Raw genomic sequence first — 16,044 nt, 5'->3', positions numbered from 1 at the left:
GCCCAGCAAGAAACACAGGCCAGTCGGCCCTTCCCCGGCCCAGCCCCGTCACCGTCACAGCCCCCTGCTGCCCAGCACCCATAGCCAGGCCCCGACACAGGTCATCGCTCCCTCACTGCAGCCCCAGAGGCAGGCGCCCTTATTCTCTGCCTCTTACTGGGGAGGAGGCTGGGCTCAGAGAGGGCAAGCCACGAGCCCAGAGCCACCGGCCCAGAGCTGCAGGAGGCGAGGGCTCTGAGCCCTGGGCCTGCGGGTCTCTACTTCAGGACACTTTGCGGCTGTGGCTTGATCACGTGACCCCCACCTGCCTCTCCCGGGCCCTCGGTCCAGGCTTTGGAAGGAGAAAGAAGCATGGGCGTCTCCAGCCATCAACATATGCCTGGTTTTCCAGAAACGTGTGCCCTTGCCGCTTGTCTGAAAAACGAACTTGCCATCGACTCTCCACTCTCCCTCAGCAGACCGGGGCACCGGGAAGGGTCTAAGCTTCTCTCTTCGTTAAAAACAGTCCTGCTCAATATAACGCAGCCATGACAACGAACGGTCAGCAGCCGCAGGGACGCTGCCCACAGACTCGGCGGCAGCCGCGCGAGCGGGCACAAAGCCGCCACGCTGAGCCTGCACACGCCAGTCTGCCTCCAGGGACAGAACAGAAGCCCAGACAGCAGCCCCGTGTGCGCTGTGAGATGTCAGGATGCTGTTAGCTTGGGGCGGGGGGGTCAGGGTTGGGTGGTTGGAAGGGAGCAGGAGGGGGCTTCGGACAAGGAGTGAGCGCTTCTAGACGGGGTGAGGGCCAGGCAGATGTGTTCAGTGTGCGAAGGTTCAGTGACCTCAACACTGGATTTATACTTCAGTAATGGATAATAAGGTCTCAACGTTTTAAAATAAGTTTACAAAATAATCTGTATACAGAAACACTGGCTCTACTTGAAGCGAGGGCTTCACGTAATATCTTATTTTAAAAAGTATCCTAAAATTGACAAGGCTCAACTTTTTTTTTTTTGCCTTGCTACTACTGCTCTCTTGCCTGATTCATGATGTCAGATTTCCTTGAAACTTGAATGCAGGTCTGCAGAACAGGGTGTGTGCGTGTGTGGTATGTGTGTTGAAATCTGAATGCAGGTCTGTAGTACAGGGTGTGTGTGTGTGTTCTTAGCTCTGGGAAAGATTCCAGAAACTAGAAATATCCATCACCAAAGTGAGGAACCCAACGTTTCGGGACGATAGCTCAAAACCCATCTACATAAGAAGTTAAAGCAAACACCCCTTGGGAGACCTCAGGAAATCCTAATGGTCTCGGCATTCTGCTGGGCATCTGAAGGCCAAAGCTGTGCACTCCCCTCAGGTGAGGAGCTTTAGAATAAGCAGCTTCTGAGGATCTGGCTTGACTCGGTAGCAGGAGCACCCATCAAGGAAACATTTACACCAGGTGACCTCTTGACACTTTATTGAGATGGTTCACAGGGCCAGTGGGCACTGGGGTTCAGACAAACCAGCCAAATCAGATGGACCTGAAGCCATGCACCCTGGTGACACCTCCCAAGACCCCAATAATTCCTGTGCAAAGATATCCAAGTCCCACAGCCCACCACCTGGGGTGACCAGCTATCCCCAGGGGTGACCACCTCGTCCAGACCATCAGGCGGGCCACAGCTGGTGCAGGAGGCCTTCCCAGCTCATCACCGAGGCACTGTCCACCTCCTGGGTCCCAAGCGCTTCTCCAAACCCCATGCACCCCCATGAAGCAAGGGGGAAAACTCAGAAAACGAACCCACAATAATAAAAGAAAAGAAGAAAACCACATCTGCTCTGCACACAGATTTCACTTCCCAACACCCGGATGGCAGGACGGAAGCGCTCACAGACGCCTTTGGCAGCTGGGGGCTCGGGGCATCACCTCCCCCACGTCCACGGGAAAATAGTCCTCCGTTCTGTACAACACGGGCAGCTCGAACGTCGGGGCCACCGGTGCCCATCGCTTCTGGAAAGACAGAAAACCAGGTGCCCTGTCAGTCACGTGAAGCCACCTGTTCTGAGACCCAAGAACTCCAGTAGCAGGAGTTCACCCCGCAGGGAGGGTGGTCCAGGTGAGCAGAGTCCATGATTCTTCATCAAGAATCATGGTGAAGAATGAAGAATCAATGTCACAGTGCCTGCGACAGCCAAAGCTAGCCCACCTGACACCTGATGGGGACCGGCAGGGCTGGTATGTGTGCCCAGAGCTCCGTAGTGTTTGAGAGGACAGGCGGAAGAGGGTTCTGGGAGGATGGCTGAGAACGCGGCTGCACCTCAGGCCACCGAGTGCGAGGAAGCGGCATGTAGGACCCGCAGCACCGGGAGTCTAGACCGCACCTCAGGCCGCCGCTGGGGGATCTGGGGTCGGCGATAGTTCTGTGAGCGCCCATCTGTGCTCCTGAAGGCCTTGCCATATGCATGGTTTAAGAAGGGCTTACTTATGTCTCGTGTGGGTCTTTGTGGCAGGGAGATTGGGGAGGGGAGATTTTCCATCAAGCAATGGTCTCCAAGCTCTCCTAACCCTACAGGTTACATAGGCATCTCTGGGTCAAACCGGTTTCACAGAGGACCGCCCCAAACAGTGCTTCTCAAACGCGGCTGCACAGGGGACCCCCTGCCAGACTCCTGGAGGCTTATGCCCAGGCCCCGCCCCCAGAGCCTGAGGTCATCGGTCTGGGGTGTGGCCGGGCACCTGGGTATTGCAAAGCTCTCAGGTGATTCTCAGTTAGAGCCGGGGCTGATCCCGTGACCTGCTCGGAGGAGGGAAGTCCTGCAAGGCTCCCAGGTGTACCTGGCAGACAAATACGGGCATTAATGTGGGGGTCCGGGGGGCAGAGGGAGGAAGTTCTGCACGTCTCCACCTGGGGTCCCTCTGACCACCTTCTGGTCCTCCCACCCCCACCCGCAGCTCCCTCTGCTGTGTGATCTACAGGCCACCTCCGCCCCCAGGTCCTACCTCCGCCCCCAGGTCCTAGCTCCGCCCCCGAGCCCCAGCCCCGCCCCAGGCCATAGCTCCGCCCCCAGGCCCGCCCCCTGGGCCTCAGCCCCGCCCCTGGGCCCCAGCTCCGGCCCCCAGGTCCCAGCTCTGCCCCAGCCTTCAGCGGCCGTCACAGGTGCCAGCGAGTGGTGTGGGGCTCCGGTCCACGGTTAATAACAGTGCCACCAAAACTCAGCCCCCCATGGGCCCCACACTGCCCTGCGTGTACCCTCACCTGCCCCATGCTTGTCCCTGCAGCAACACCAGGCCCGCCCTCCCCACTGTGGCGGGGGGCGAGGGAGACAAAGCCCAGGAAGGTGCCTTACCCTACACGCCCCCGACCTGCAACTCCGAGCGCCTGTCCCCTCAACTCCTACCTTACGCGTGCTTGCACCCGGCCAAGGCCACCACTGTAAACACGACGCAGCCCCAGTCATCAGGGGCTCCCTGCTTATCCTCAGACAAGGGAGCCACTGGGAACACACCCCCAAGGTGTGACGGGGAATGCAGGGCTCAGAGGTTCCCAGGGGCTGAGGACCTAGGAGGGGCTGTGTGGGGGGCGGTGGGAAGGGTGGTGGCCAGGCTGCAGACACCCCGTGTCCGTGTGGACAGTGCTGGGGGTGTGTTCTGGGCCGCAGGCACCAAGGTGGGTCCATCTGGAGTCAGGCTGGGTCAGCGTGTGGACAGGAAGTTGTAAACCAGGGCCAGATGATGTGGGCTCTTGGAGGTGGTACCAAGAACTTTATCCTAAGAGATCAGGAGAGAGACAGGGGGGGGTGGGGGCAGGGAGTATGTGTAACGAGATGTGTTTTAGAAAGAGCAGAAACCAGACTGGAGGGGAAAGAGGGGACCAGAGCGGAAGCTGTTACAGGCAGGCGTCCCTTCAAAGTGAGAGTGGCCGGATTTGGGGTGAGAGAGAACAGACTCTAATGTCTGAGCCCTGAACTCCCCACTCCCCACCAGAGCTTGTCTGTGCTGCAGAAAGAAACCACCAAAGAATACCTTATCTACCTTATTTCAGATGAGGTAGAACTCACCTGGGGTCCACGGACTGCATACCTCCCTGAGTCACCACCACCCACGTCTGGAAAGCTGGGACCAGCAAGCAAGTCACCTTGGCCAAGGGTCTGCCTCACGTAAGGGAACATTTAACCAGCAAACGCCGGGTCAGCTGCTCTGGGCTCAGCCTGCATGGCGGGGTGGGGGAGGTACTTGGGCAGCATCTTCCTAGGCTGCCCCCCACCCCTGCGACTGGACTCGAGTCCTCCCATAGCACCACGACCAAAACACAGCTGGGAAAGGAGCCCCAAGATTGTCTCACAGCCTCAAGGATGCCGTCCGTGGATAAGCCATCGTTTTAGATAATCCTCACCCTCTTTCTCCTGAGATCTGACCACTGTGGTGTCTAGAAAACGCAACAGGCAAGTAATGACAGTTAAAAGACCAGCTCCCTTGTCCTGACACATGGCATGGGGGCTAAAGTGCACCTTCCTCTCCTGATCTCGGGACCCAGGGCAAGGGGCCAGGCCAGAGCTGGTATCCCTGTCCTGGGGATGCCGGGCCTCTTGACCCCGTTCTTTTCGTACTTTTAAGAATATTTATTTATTTATCGTATGTATCTGGATGTGCTGGTCTTAGTTGCGGCATGCGAGATCTAGCTGCGGCATGTGGGATCTAGTTCCCTGACCAGGGATCAAACCCCAGCCCCCTTGCACTGAGAGCTTGGAATCTTAGGCAGTGGACCCCCAGGGAAGTCCCTCCATATTCCTTCTGAAATGGTTCTCCCAACAGGGATGGGGCTTCTGCCTCCTCTCTCAAGGAGACAGGCTCCTGGAAGAAGGAGAAAATCCATATAACGATGAAGGAACCAAGGAGAAGGAGTCCTGAGAGACTGCGAGCAGCTTTAAATAAAATCGTATCTTTGGTTCCAGCAAGGTCTGGTGCAAAGAGTGGCGGCACCTTTGCTGGTGACGGAGCGGAAGCATCCTTCCTACATTCAGGGGGGCGGGCGCCCGGAGAGGTGAGCCTTCTGCTGACACCATGGGTTACTAGAGAATGGCCACGTGTGCGCTCGCAAGAGGAAGTCCCTTCACCCGGACCCCACAGGGGCTCATGAGGACGAGACATCCCGGACGAGCTTGCTCCCCTTTTCCATGGGGGGCCCCCAGCCTGGGAGATGGCGAGAGACACCCTGGAGGCCAGTTCGCCCCTCCACACTGGCCCTGGGCCCAGCCCCTGACAAGTTCTTGGGGCACGTAGGAAATTTGTGGGAAAGTGACTCACAGCTCATCGGAGCTCTGGGCCTGCAGTCAGCCCGGCGGCAGGGGGACCCGAGCTGAGCCGGGGGCTCAGAACGTGGCCGCTTCCAGCCCTCGATGCTGCTCTTGGAGGACGGGTGGGCACGGGATGCTAGCTCAGCCTGTCCAGCCTCCACGTCCCGCATGGGTATCAGTGCCTTGATGGTCTTGAGGGGTCCCTGGTGTCAGCTCCCCATCCCCGCTGCCCTCCCCAGCCCCCCAGCTGAAGGAGGGGTGAGAGGAGGCCCGACCCACCCGGGCCGTGACTGGTCCAGGGGTGAGCAGATGACCCAGGATCGTCCAGTTGAGAAACAGGCTTGGGGCTCTGGCTACTGGGAGAGGCATGTTTTCTGCCCCCGTCAGCCCTTCCTAGGTTCCTGTGAGGACGGGCCATGAGCCTGGAGGTCACTTCTGCCCCCATGCTGGCAGTCGATTCGGCCCAAGAAAGAAGCCAACACAGGGGAGCAGGGGAGCAGAGCTGGGAGGTGAAGCAGCACAGAATCCTGACAGGATCACTGGAGCACCTGAATCACATTTTGCCCAAGGTTAGTGTTAACTCGGCAGTGTTGGGCTCCCCCGGTGGCAGAGACAGTGAAGAATCCGCCTGCAATGCAGGAGACCGGGGTTCGATCCCTGGGTCGGGAAGATCCCCTGGAGAAGGGCGTGGCAACCCACTCCAGTATTCTCACCTGGAGAATCCCATGGACAGAGGAGCCTGGCGGGCTACAGTCCACGGGGTCGCCAAGAGTCGGACACAACCGAGCGACCAACAAACACTTAGTGTTACCTTGGGGCTTTTTCTGTTCCTGAGACCACGGGATTCTCTTCTTTTCTTAAACCAGGTTGACCTGAACAGTTGCCACTTGCAACGAAGCATCCTGCCTAAAGCAAACAATAAATCTGCAGGAGTGCAGGGAAGCGCCTGGAAACCAGCAGGGAAAGGGCAGGTGAAGGCTGGTGCGCGAAGCTGCAAACAGCCGGGCACCCCCGATGCTGTCCGGCTGAGCAGGACCACACCCTGGAGGCCCGGCCCCAGTCCCAGCCAAGGAAACCCAGCTCTCACGCCCATGCTTTCTTGGATTCTCAGGACGACCTGCAACAGGAGGGGCAGTCCCCAACTCAGAGGTCACATGAGCCAGGGAACCACGGAGCTGGGGTCCACTCAGGCCTCTCCGGCTCCAGGTCAGCCCTGCCCACTGCCCCACAAGGCTCCGGCCTCAAACCCAAATCCTGGAGAATCTCGGAGGGGACTTCTGAGAGCATCCCTGCCCATCCCTGGCCTGCAGCTGATGCTAAGATGCTTCTCCAGGGGCAGCCAGGTTCGCAAGGAGGCTTCATCCCTGCCCCCAGCCTGTGGGCGGGAAGGTTCCAGCAGGGGGGAACCGGATGGGAGGAAACCTGAGACCACAGGTCCAGGGCTCTGCCACCCTCCCCCCAGCCCCCAGCTGGAGGAGGGCCTCTGGAGCCGGGGCGCTGGGCCTGGCAAGCCCTCCTGGGTCTGCCCAGCCTCCCACGTCTTCCTCACTTCCACCCGGGACCCCCGCGTTCCCAAACCCGCAGCCCACACACCAGACACACACCAGTGTGTGTGTGTGTGTGTGTGTGTGTGTGTGTGTGTGCGCGCGCGCACGCACGCACTTGGTTGGCTACATGATTTTTAAAAACTGGAATTCATTTCAAACATGTTGAAAAAAATCAGATTTCTCAGAAAAACCAGCCTGCCAGCTAGCTTCTCTTGGAAAATCAGATGATCTGGAAGCTCCCGGTGGCTGGGTTGAGGCGCCCCTTGCGGGCGGCCCCAGGCCCCTGGCGGCCGCGTCGCCTTCCCAGAACCCACTGCTTCTGGTGGTGGATGCTTCGGGGCTGGCCCCCCTTGGCGGGTTGCACCCCTGACAAGTTCCTCTTCTGACAAACCCCCACTCGGTCACTGCAGCATGTGGCAAAGGAAAGCCTCAGGCCAGCCTGGGGTCGGGGCCTCTCCTGTGAAGCCCCCTACCACCCCAAGTCAGAGCACCATCTGCTGAAGCTGGGCCCACCTGCCTCAGGGCTTCATCTGCCCAGTCCCGCTCCCAGAAATCCCCCACGGCCCCCCGTGAGTCCCGGCCCCCTTCTGTCTCCCTCCTGGAAGCCCCAGCTACACATTCCCGAGCCTGGACTGCTTTCTCTGCAGGCCAGGCTCAGCACATTTGTTTTGCAAAGAGCCAGACAGTAACTGTTCACAAGCCCCATGGTCTGGGTCACAGCTACTCAGCTCTGCCCTTCCAGCACCAAAGTAGCCATGGGCGATGGTAAAGTAATGGTGTGGCTGTGTGCCAATAAAACTTTATTTACAAAGATGGAGGCAGGCCCCACAGACTCCCCTGGTGGTCCAGTGGGTAAGACTCCACGCGCCCAGTGCTGGGGGCCCCAGGTTCAGTCCCTAGTCAGGGAGTTAGATCCCACATCCTAAAGCCAAGAAATTCACATGCCACAACTGAGATCCAGCGCAGCCAAAAAAAAAAAAGATGGGGGCAGGCCAGATTTGGTATTTTTAGTTTGCCCCTAAATTAAATCTGCCTTCCTAAGTAGAAGAGGCATAACAAAGCCACCCCTGTATCTCCCATGCAAGTGGGCACCAAGCAAGAGGCCTCCAGACAGAGGCTGCAGGGTCAGGGCGGGGCCCACTCACCCCAGGCCAGAGTGATGCCTGGCCGGCTGCTCTTGAGACGCCACTGCAACTCCATCCGGTCCCAACTCACTAAGCATCCTCCACTTCAAAAGAAACACCGCACCTCCATCCCACACGTGGGCCGGGTTCTGAGGCTCCAAGGTGTGGTCAACCTCTGGGAGGCAGAGGTGTCAGGCTGACCGTGGATGCAAGCACAGGAAGCCAGACTCACCCTCGCCCGCCAAGTGACCAGGCACCTCCAGCGCAGGGGACTTGGAAGAGGCCCAACCTACTGGGTAAGCAACAACCTCGCCTCCTGTGACCCTGTTCAGTATGCTCATCTCTAACCCTCACAGCACTGCTTCAAGGCTGAGCTTTCCCATCCTTTAGAGCCTCACTTTCCTCTCGTCAGATGAGGATAATGCCATTGACTTCATGGGGTCCTGCCTGGAGCACAGCAGTGATTCTAGAGGTGGTGCGGCCACCTTGGCACTGTGAGGACAAAAGCCACAGGCTTGAGGATGACAGCCAACTGGCCATTCAGGACTTCCTGTCACACAAGGAGAAGCACAAACCCTACTTGGTTAAACCACGTCAGTCAGGTCTCTGTTGCGCAGCCTGACGGATGTATGCTATTCCGCTCACCATCACTCCAGCGAGTAGCGAGCTGCCCACGGTCATGCAGCTACAAATGGGTGGAGCCGGGACTCAACCCAGGTCATTCGTATGATGAATGGAATGAGAACCAAAACACTGAAGACTTCTGGATCTCAAAATTGTCCCAAAAGGTAAAATGGAATTCCAAATAACTGAGGTATGCATTGCCCCCTGCAGAGGCTCCACTCCCCTTGCGTGGGGGCTGCACGTGGTGACTTGCTTCTTCGGCAGAACAGAGCAGGGGAGAGAGCGGGGTGGAAACAACCACCCAGGAGAGACACCTGGCAAACACTGCCTCGGCCAGATGGTCAAGGGCAACATCATCCGTGCTACGTCACGTTGAGAGCAGGGGCCCTGGATCTGACGTGACGAGAAGGGCACTTCACCTCTGTGGTCTCCTCCCCCAAAACCCACAACCCCAACCTAACCACGAGAAAAACATCAGATCAGCCCTAATTGAGGGACGGTGTACAAAATACCTAACCAATAATCCTCAAAACTGTCAAGGTCATCAAAAACAAGCAGAGCCTGAGAAGCTGTCATAAACCAGAGGTGGCTAAGGAGACCCACGACTATCTATGATACTGAACAGAAAAGGGCACTGGGGAAAGCTAGCGAAATCTGAATAAAACTTGGGAGGTTAGTTAGATAGCAGTGTATCAAGGAGGGTCCTTTAGCTGTGACAATGCACCCCAGTCAAGCAGGATGCTAACGATAAGGGAAGCTGGGTGAGGGGTACATGAGAACTCTGTATCATCACAGCAACTTGTCTCTAATTCTATCATACAAAATTGTACTGGGTGGAGGCAGGGGGAAACAGGCAGATAGCAGAAACATCCTGGTCCATCAGGACAGACCAAGCCCCCAGGCTTTCTCATCTCAACCACAGTGATGAGTAATGAGCTCTTCCTGAGTGCCCAGCTCACAGCGGAACCTACAGGCCCACAGCCCGTTCACGTCCAGCTGCTGAGACAGACGGGTGTTCCTACTCTCATTTTCCAGAAGAGGAAACAAAGGCTCACAGACACACCTGCCCAGGATCGCCCCACCGGGAACTGGTAGAGAGCGGAATTCAAACCCAGGCCCGCCCTGGCCTAGCACAGCCAGGACCCAGGGGCCCTGGGGCTGACTGGGGCAGGGAACTGTGCTCTCGCCCAGGACTTGAGACATCCCTCCAGGATCTGCTTTCCAACCTTGGACCCTCAGGTGCCCCCCTCTAGCCTATTCAGAAACAGCAAATCATGGCCTTTGGGTAGCATCCGGCCCACACACTTGACAGAATCAGTTCAGTTCAGTTCAGTCGCTCACTTGTGTCCAACTCTTTGCAAGCCCATGGACCGCAGCACGCCAGGCCTCCCAGTCCATCATCAACTCTCAGAGTTTACTTAAATTCATATCCATTGAGTTGGTGATACCATCCAACCATCTCATTCTCTGTCATGCCCTTCTCCTCTTGCTCTCAATCTTTCCCAGCATTAGGGTCTTTTCCAATGAGTCAGCTCTTCACATCATCAGGTGGCCAAAGTACTGGAGTTTCAGCTTCAGCATCAGTCCTTCCAATGAACATTCAGGACTGATTTCCTTTAGGATGGACTGGTTGGATCTCCTTGCAGTCCAAGGGACTCTCAAGAGTCTTCCCCAACACCACAGTTCAAAAGCATCAATTCCTCGGTGCTCAGCTTTCTTCACAGTCCAACTCTCACATCCATACATGACCACTGGAAAAACCATAGCCTTGACTAGACGGACCTTTGTTGACAAAGTAATGTCTCTGCTTTTGAATATGCTGTCTAGGTTGGTCATAACTTTTCTTCCAAGGAGTAAGCAAGCGTCTTTTAATTTCATGGCTGCAGTCACCATCTGCAGTGATTTTGGAGCCCCCCAAAATAAAGTCTGCCACTTCACAGGATGGGCTGGTGCAAACTGTAAAATGCGTTACCTGCCACCGTGGAGGCACCAGGATGGTTCAAGTAAACACCGCACCCCTGTTTCTCCTGAACAATGCAGCCACCTGGCCGCGCTGGGCCCGTTTCCTGCGGGCTGTGGCGACTTGGACCCCCTAGATGGGGCATGTGCCATCTGGTCTGCCACGGGCCTGCCTCACTCGCCCTCAGGACTTGCCAAGCCCGTGGGCATCCGGGCCAGCAGTGGCTCCAGGTTCACATCACCATGGGGCCATGGATGCTTCCAGTCCTGCATCCTGGTCCCCTGGGGGCAGGGGGAACGGCCAGCCTGGGCCGCTGCTGGGACCAGTGGCTGCGCCCTCAACCCGGGGGCCCCCCAGGGCACGCCAGCACCCGGAGTCAGGTGCGGCCCCGGGGCTGTTCTGTGGGGAAGACCGCCGGCTGGGAAAAGGCAGGGAAGGGCATGTGCCCAGGGTCACACAGCTGCTAAACGGCAGAGCAGAGCACCAAACGGGCTCTCCTGAGCTCCTGGCAGCGGCCTCTACCTCCGCCAGCCCGCAGGCCCTTCACCCCCGGGCCCAGCCTCCCTTCTCAGCCCCATCAAGGCCTCCTCAGGCCCCGCCCACCTGCCCTGCCGGCCACGCCTGTGAATGCTGCAGGGCCCCCAGCCTTCCAGAACACTCTGACAGCTGTGAGCAGAGCCCCTCCCATCCCTCTCGAGCAGCCCCTGCGTGTCCAATCCTGCCCACAGGGTGGGCTGGCCGGCCCCACGGTGGCCGCACGGACCAGCACCCCTGCCCCCCAGTCCCCGGCTCCGCCAGCCCCGCCAGCCCGTTCAGCAGGGCAGTGGCAGAGGCTGCTGTGGCCACAGTGACGGGGACAGGCCTGGGGGCCCCCAGCTGGGACAGCTCCGGTGCAAGGGGCACCCCAGAAGCAGGGACGAGCTGGTGCAGGCTCGTGAGAGGCCACGCTGGCCCTGGCGACTTCCAGAGCCCTGTGGATCCCGCTTTTAGCTGGAGGAAAAGTGTTAACATGGAAACCAGCAGAGGAGGAGCCCCAGAAAGTTCTGCCAAGACAGTGGCGACCAACTGCAAACTCACACGGGGTCTGGGAGGCAAGACAGGACAGCGGGTAGATGGAGTCACAGCACGGCCCCTCCAGAGCTGGGTCTCTGGGGGCTCCCTGACCCCTCCAGCCGTGGCCCCTCCGCCCTCCCTGGCCATCTCCTGGAGGAGGCGGGTGTCTGACCTGGGCTTTGCTTCTCATCAGATGGCCACTGAGGCTAACCGTCTAACTACTGTGCACTTACATGTATATATGTTAACTGGGCACCTGCTACATTTCAGAGACTTAAATCTGCAGATCACAAAGGCCCTTCCCAGATGAGGAAACAGGCTTTCGGGAATCCCCGGCAGTCCAGGGGTTAGGACCTGGCGCTTTCACTGCGTAAGGCGCACGTTCAGTCCGTGGTGACGGAGCTAGGATCCCACATGTTGTTTGTACAGCCAAACAAATAAAAGCACACAGTAAAAGCAACGCATGGCTCTGGAGGGGAGCCTGGAACAGAAACCGGATGAGAAGGGAAAATCTGGTAAAATTCAAAGTTCCGTGAATAACACTGGGCCAGTGTGGGAGGTCTTGGTTTTGACAACTCTCCCAGTGGTTGTCAACCCACCTGTCATGTGAGGTGACGGGAGATGGGGAGACGGAACAAGGGGAGCCCGGAAGCTCTCAGGAGTACCGTCTTTATAAAAGGTTTTCTGCACATCTGAAATTACCCAAAATAAAATGGTCATTTAAAAATAAACACACGTGAGGAGCACAACACAGGTGAAGAGCTATCAAACAGTCACACTAATGTCCTAGTGATGAGGCGAGGAAGCCGGCAGCCAGACCTTCCTTTATCTCAGCCACTGCTCAGGACAGTCCTGGACAGGGGCTAGGCCTGGGTGTCCACCCCATTTTACTGAGATGCTGCAAGCTTAAGCTCCATGCAAAGCACGACACTTGCAAGTGATGGGCAGGCCCGGCCAAATGGCTTGATCTGATGCTCTGCTATCACTGTCTTGAAATTCTCAGTAAGCTGAATATTTTAGAAAACTTTTACTCGCTTATTTCTGGCTGTGCTGGGTGCTCCGTGCTGTGCTCGGCCTTCTCACTGCGGTGGCTCCTCTTGTTGGGGAGCTCGGGCTCCAGGGCACGTGGACTTCCGTCGTTGCATCACTTGGGCTCACAGCTGTGGCTCCTGGGTGCTCTGTGGCGTGTGGACCCCTCCTCCCAGACCAGGGGCCAAGCCCATGTCTCTGGCATTGGTAGGCGGACTCTACCACTGAGCCGCCAAGGGGAAGCCCCTCTCAGTGAAGTCTTCACAAAGGGGCCCCAGGTTTTCATCTTGCATGGCCCCCGCCAATTCTGCAGCAGGCTGCGGTGACAGAGCCGGATTACAAACTGGGATCTGCGTTCTCCATCCTTAGGACAGTCACACGTGGTCAGCTCCGTGCCCAGCGTGGGCCCAGAGCTCCTGGATGAGGAAACCTCATGGGGCCAAGGGCGGCTTGTGGCAGCAACGGTAGAGTTTGGGGAGGACCTCAGTGGATGGATTTGGCTGCAGCTGGGGCTATCCCAGAACAGATCAGGTAAAAGAAGATGCTTTTCCAGGCCAGGGCACCAAACCAGCTGCCCACGGCCAGTGGCCTCCCTGTCCCACTGGGGTTCTCCACGTCCACGTCCATGAACCCAAACCAACAGCTGGCCAGGGCCCAGCAGCTGGTCACAGTCTCATCAGAGCCATCCTTGTTTCACTCTGATGCCGATTTTCAACAGAATCTTCGAGGCTTCATTGGCTGACCTCGAAGGTGGTTGACTCCATGAAAGGATGTTGGAAACAGCACCAGTTAGCTCTGGGAAGCAGAGAGCAAACACACATACACGTGACCATTTTGTTGGCATCCCGCACGTGGGCAGCTGTTCTCCGTTAAACAAGCCGTCAGGGCGAAAACGGAGGCAGCCACCAGGACCGGCAGGCACCGAGCAGCTGCCCACGGGCCCGCCTTGCACCCCTGCTCTTTGCCCAGGACTGCAGGAACCTGCTGCAGGGCCGCCCCAGGCCGGCACTGGGCTCCCGCCCCCCGACCCCAGGCAGGTGGGTGGCCTGGGAGCCTCTGATGGTCACTGTCACCATCCCGTCCCCGTGGCCCCAGAGGCGCAGACACGGGTCTCATGAGGCGCTTTCACAGAACTCAGCTCGCACACTGTCCTGGTCGGATTAGGACATTTTATCCATTGGGCCCCCTGAGAGTGAAAAAGGACGTTTTCCAAAGTCTGCGACATAACATTTGAGAGCAAGAGAAAGGAAAAGAGGGAGAGAAAGAGCTTGGTGGAAACGGAGAGGAAGATAATTAGAGATGGGGGCTTCCCTGGTGGTTCAGACGGTAAAGAATCCGCCTGCAATGTGGGAGGCCTGGGATCGTTCCCTGGGTTGGGAAGATCCCCTGGAGGAGGGCATGGCAACCCATTCCAGTGTTCTTGCCAGGAAAATCCCATAGACAGAGGAGCCTGGCGGGCTACAGTCCATGTGGTTGAAAAGAGTCGGACACGACTGAGCGACTAAGCACAGCACACAGCCCAGAGACGGAGACTCGGACAAAGGGAGGTAGAGACAGAAACAAGAAACAAAGGAGAGAAAAATATGAAAGAGCCAAAACAAGAGAGAGAGAAGATGCAGAGACGAGAAACAGGAGAGTTCAGAAAGAAGAAATAGATGGGAAGGAGGAGGGAGAAGATGGGGGGGTTGGTGAGAAAATGAGAGGGAGGAGGAGAGGGAAGCGCGGAGAAGCCCCGACAGGAAACGGGGGGCTGTCGGGGGCGGGGGGCTCGGGCGAGGACCAGAGAGCAGACGTGATGGGAGCTGGGGAGTCGGTCCTGGGATACGGGGCCTCCCCAATCCCAAACCTAGGTGGTGTGCCCGGCAGGGACACAAGAAACTCCCAAGTCACCCCACCCTAAACCCCATCCCTTTGTCCAAGAAATAATAGTATTCTGAAAGGACAAAGGCCAGTGCAGAAGACAGGGCGGTCTGGGTGCAGCAGACTCCATCTGGCCTGAGGGACAGCACCAGGCTCTTCTCTCATCTGACTCAGGACCCGGGAGAAACCTCTGGGCTCCCCCTTCCACCCAGGGGCGGTGCCCTGTCCCTGGCTGCAAAGCCAGAAAGAGGAAGAGAGATTCCGGGCTGTCCCCTGCCCCCCACAGCCAGCCCAGGCCTCCAGCCCCGCATCAGGGGCGTCTTCCTTCTCCTCTCCTCCGTGACTGCATCCACTGCGCCCAGGAGCGCCTGGTGCACGGCAGATGCTTAATCAGCAAGTGCTCGCTCTGCCTCCAGGCTAAGCCCTCAGGCTCCTGTTAGACCCCTCCAGCCCTGAGCCCCACCATTGCATCTCCAACCCTGGTTCCGCCTGCCAGTGCACCCAGAGGGACCCCCGACCCACAGCCACCTGGATGGATCTCCGGGAAATTATGCTGAGTGAGAAAAACCAGTCCCCAAAGGTGACCCGCTGTATGACTCCATCCATAGAACACTTCTGAAATGGCCAAATTTTTGACATGGAGGACAGAGTGGCGGCTGCCAGGAGCTGGGGAGAAGGCTGGGGGAGGGAAGGTGAAGGTGGTCACAGAAGGACGTGAGAAACCCCTCCGGGGCTGGGACCGTTCAGCCTGCGCTGTGGTGGAGGAGACAGGAACCTCACACAACAGGACTGTACAGGACAGATCCAACTGTACAGAACTTAAAACGAGTGAGTACAGGTAAACCTGGGGAAACCCAAGGGACTTCCCTGACTTCCAGTGGTTAAGACTCCCTCCAAGGCAGGGGGGCGGGTTTGGGGCTTCCCAGGTGGCGCTAGCGGTAAAGAACCCGCCTGCCAACGCAGGAAACAAGAGACGAGGGTTCCATCCCTGGGTCGGGAAGATCCCCTGGAGGAGGGCATGGCGACCCCCTCCAGTATTCTTGCCTGGAGAGTCTCATAGACAGAGGAGCCTGGCAGGCTGCAGTCCATGGGGTCGCAAAGAGTCAGATACAACTGAAGCGACTGAGCACGAACGCAACCACGCAGGGAACTAGAATCCCACATGTCATGCGACGTAGCCTCCCAAAAAACCCAGGGAGATCCAAGAGCAGCAACAGATTGTATCAAGGTCGAAATCTCAGATGTGATGGAGCACAGTTCTGGAAAATGCTGCCATCTGGGCAAAACTGGGCAAAGTGTACAAGGGCGCTTTCTATTCTATAAACTCTCACAACTGCATGTGAATCTCTAACTGTGTCAATGAAGAACTTCAATTAAACCACACACGTTTCCCCACCTCCACTCTCCAGGCCCCCAGTGTCTCCCTATGGACCACCCCAGCAGTTAGTTCCAGCCTCCTGATCTCCACCCTTGCCCTTCCAGCATCTCCCTCCGTATCTCGAAACCCTCCAGGGCCCGGTCCTTGGACGATCCCAGGACCTGCTCCATCCACTCCCCTACCTTCACCTCCAGGTCCGACACACCG

General features: G+C 57.7%; 1 protein-coding gene across 4 annotated transcripts in view; it reads right to left on the bottom strand.

Annotated features, from left to right (window-relative positions):
- Nucleotides 1-1,427: 1,427 nt before the first annotated feature.
- Nucleotides 1,428-16,044, bottom strand: part of BCAS4 (breast carcinoma amplified sequence 4) — a 56,595-nt gene continuing 41,978 nt past the window's right edge. For 2 of the 4 annotated variants that reach the window (XM_070801887.1, XM_019972578.2), the window contains one exon: nucleotides 1,428-1,978. In XM_070801887.1, the coding sequence (XP_070657988.1) occupies nucleotides 1,856-1,978 (123 nt within the window). In that variant the 3' untranslated portion in view covers nucleotides 1,428-1,855. Of the gene's footprint in view, nucleotides 1,979-2,704; nucleotides 2,804-16,044 lie in introns of all 4 variants that reach the window. The other 2 variants (XM_070801886.1, XM_070801885.1) reach the window with 2 other exon arrangements.

Source organism: Bos indicus, chromosome 13 (genome assembly GCF_029378745.1).
Source record: "Bos indicus isolate NIAB-ARS_2022 breed Sahiwal x Tharparkar chromosome 13, NIAB-ARS_B.indTharparkar_mat_pri_1.0, whole genome shotgun sequence".
Classification (NCBI taxonomy): domain Eukaryota; kingdom Metazoa; phylum Chordata; class Mammalia; order Artiodactyla; family Bovidae; genus Bos; species Bos indicus.
The sequence above is the reverse complement of the archived record's forward strand: the minus strand, read 5'-3'. Positions and strand labels throughout refer to the sequence as shown.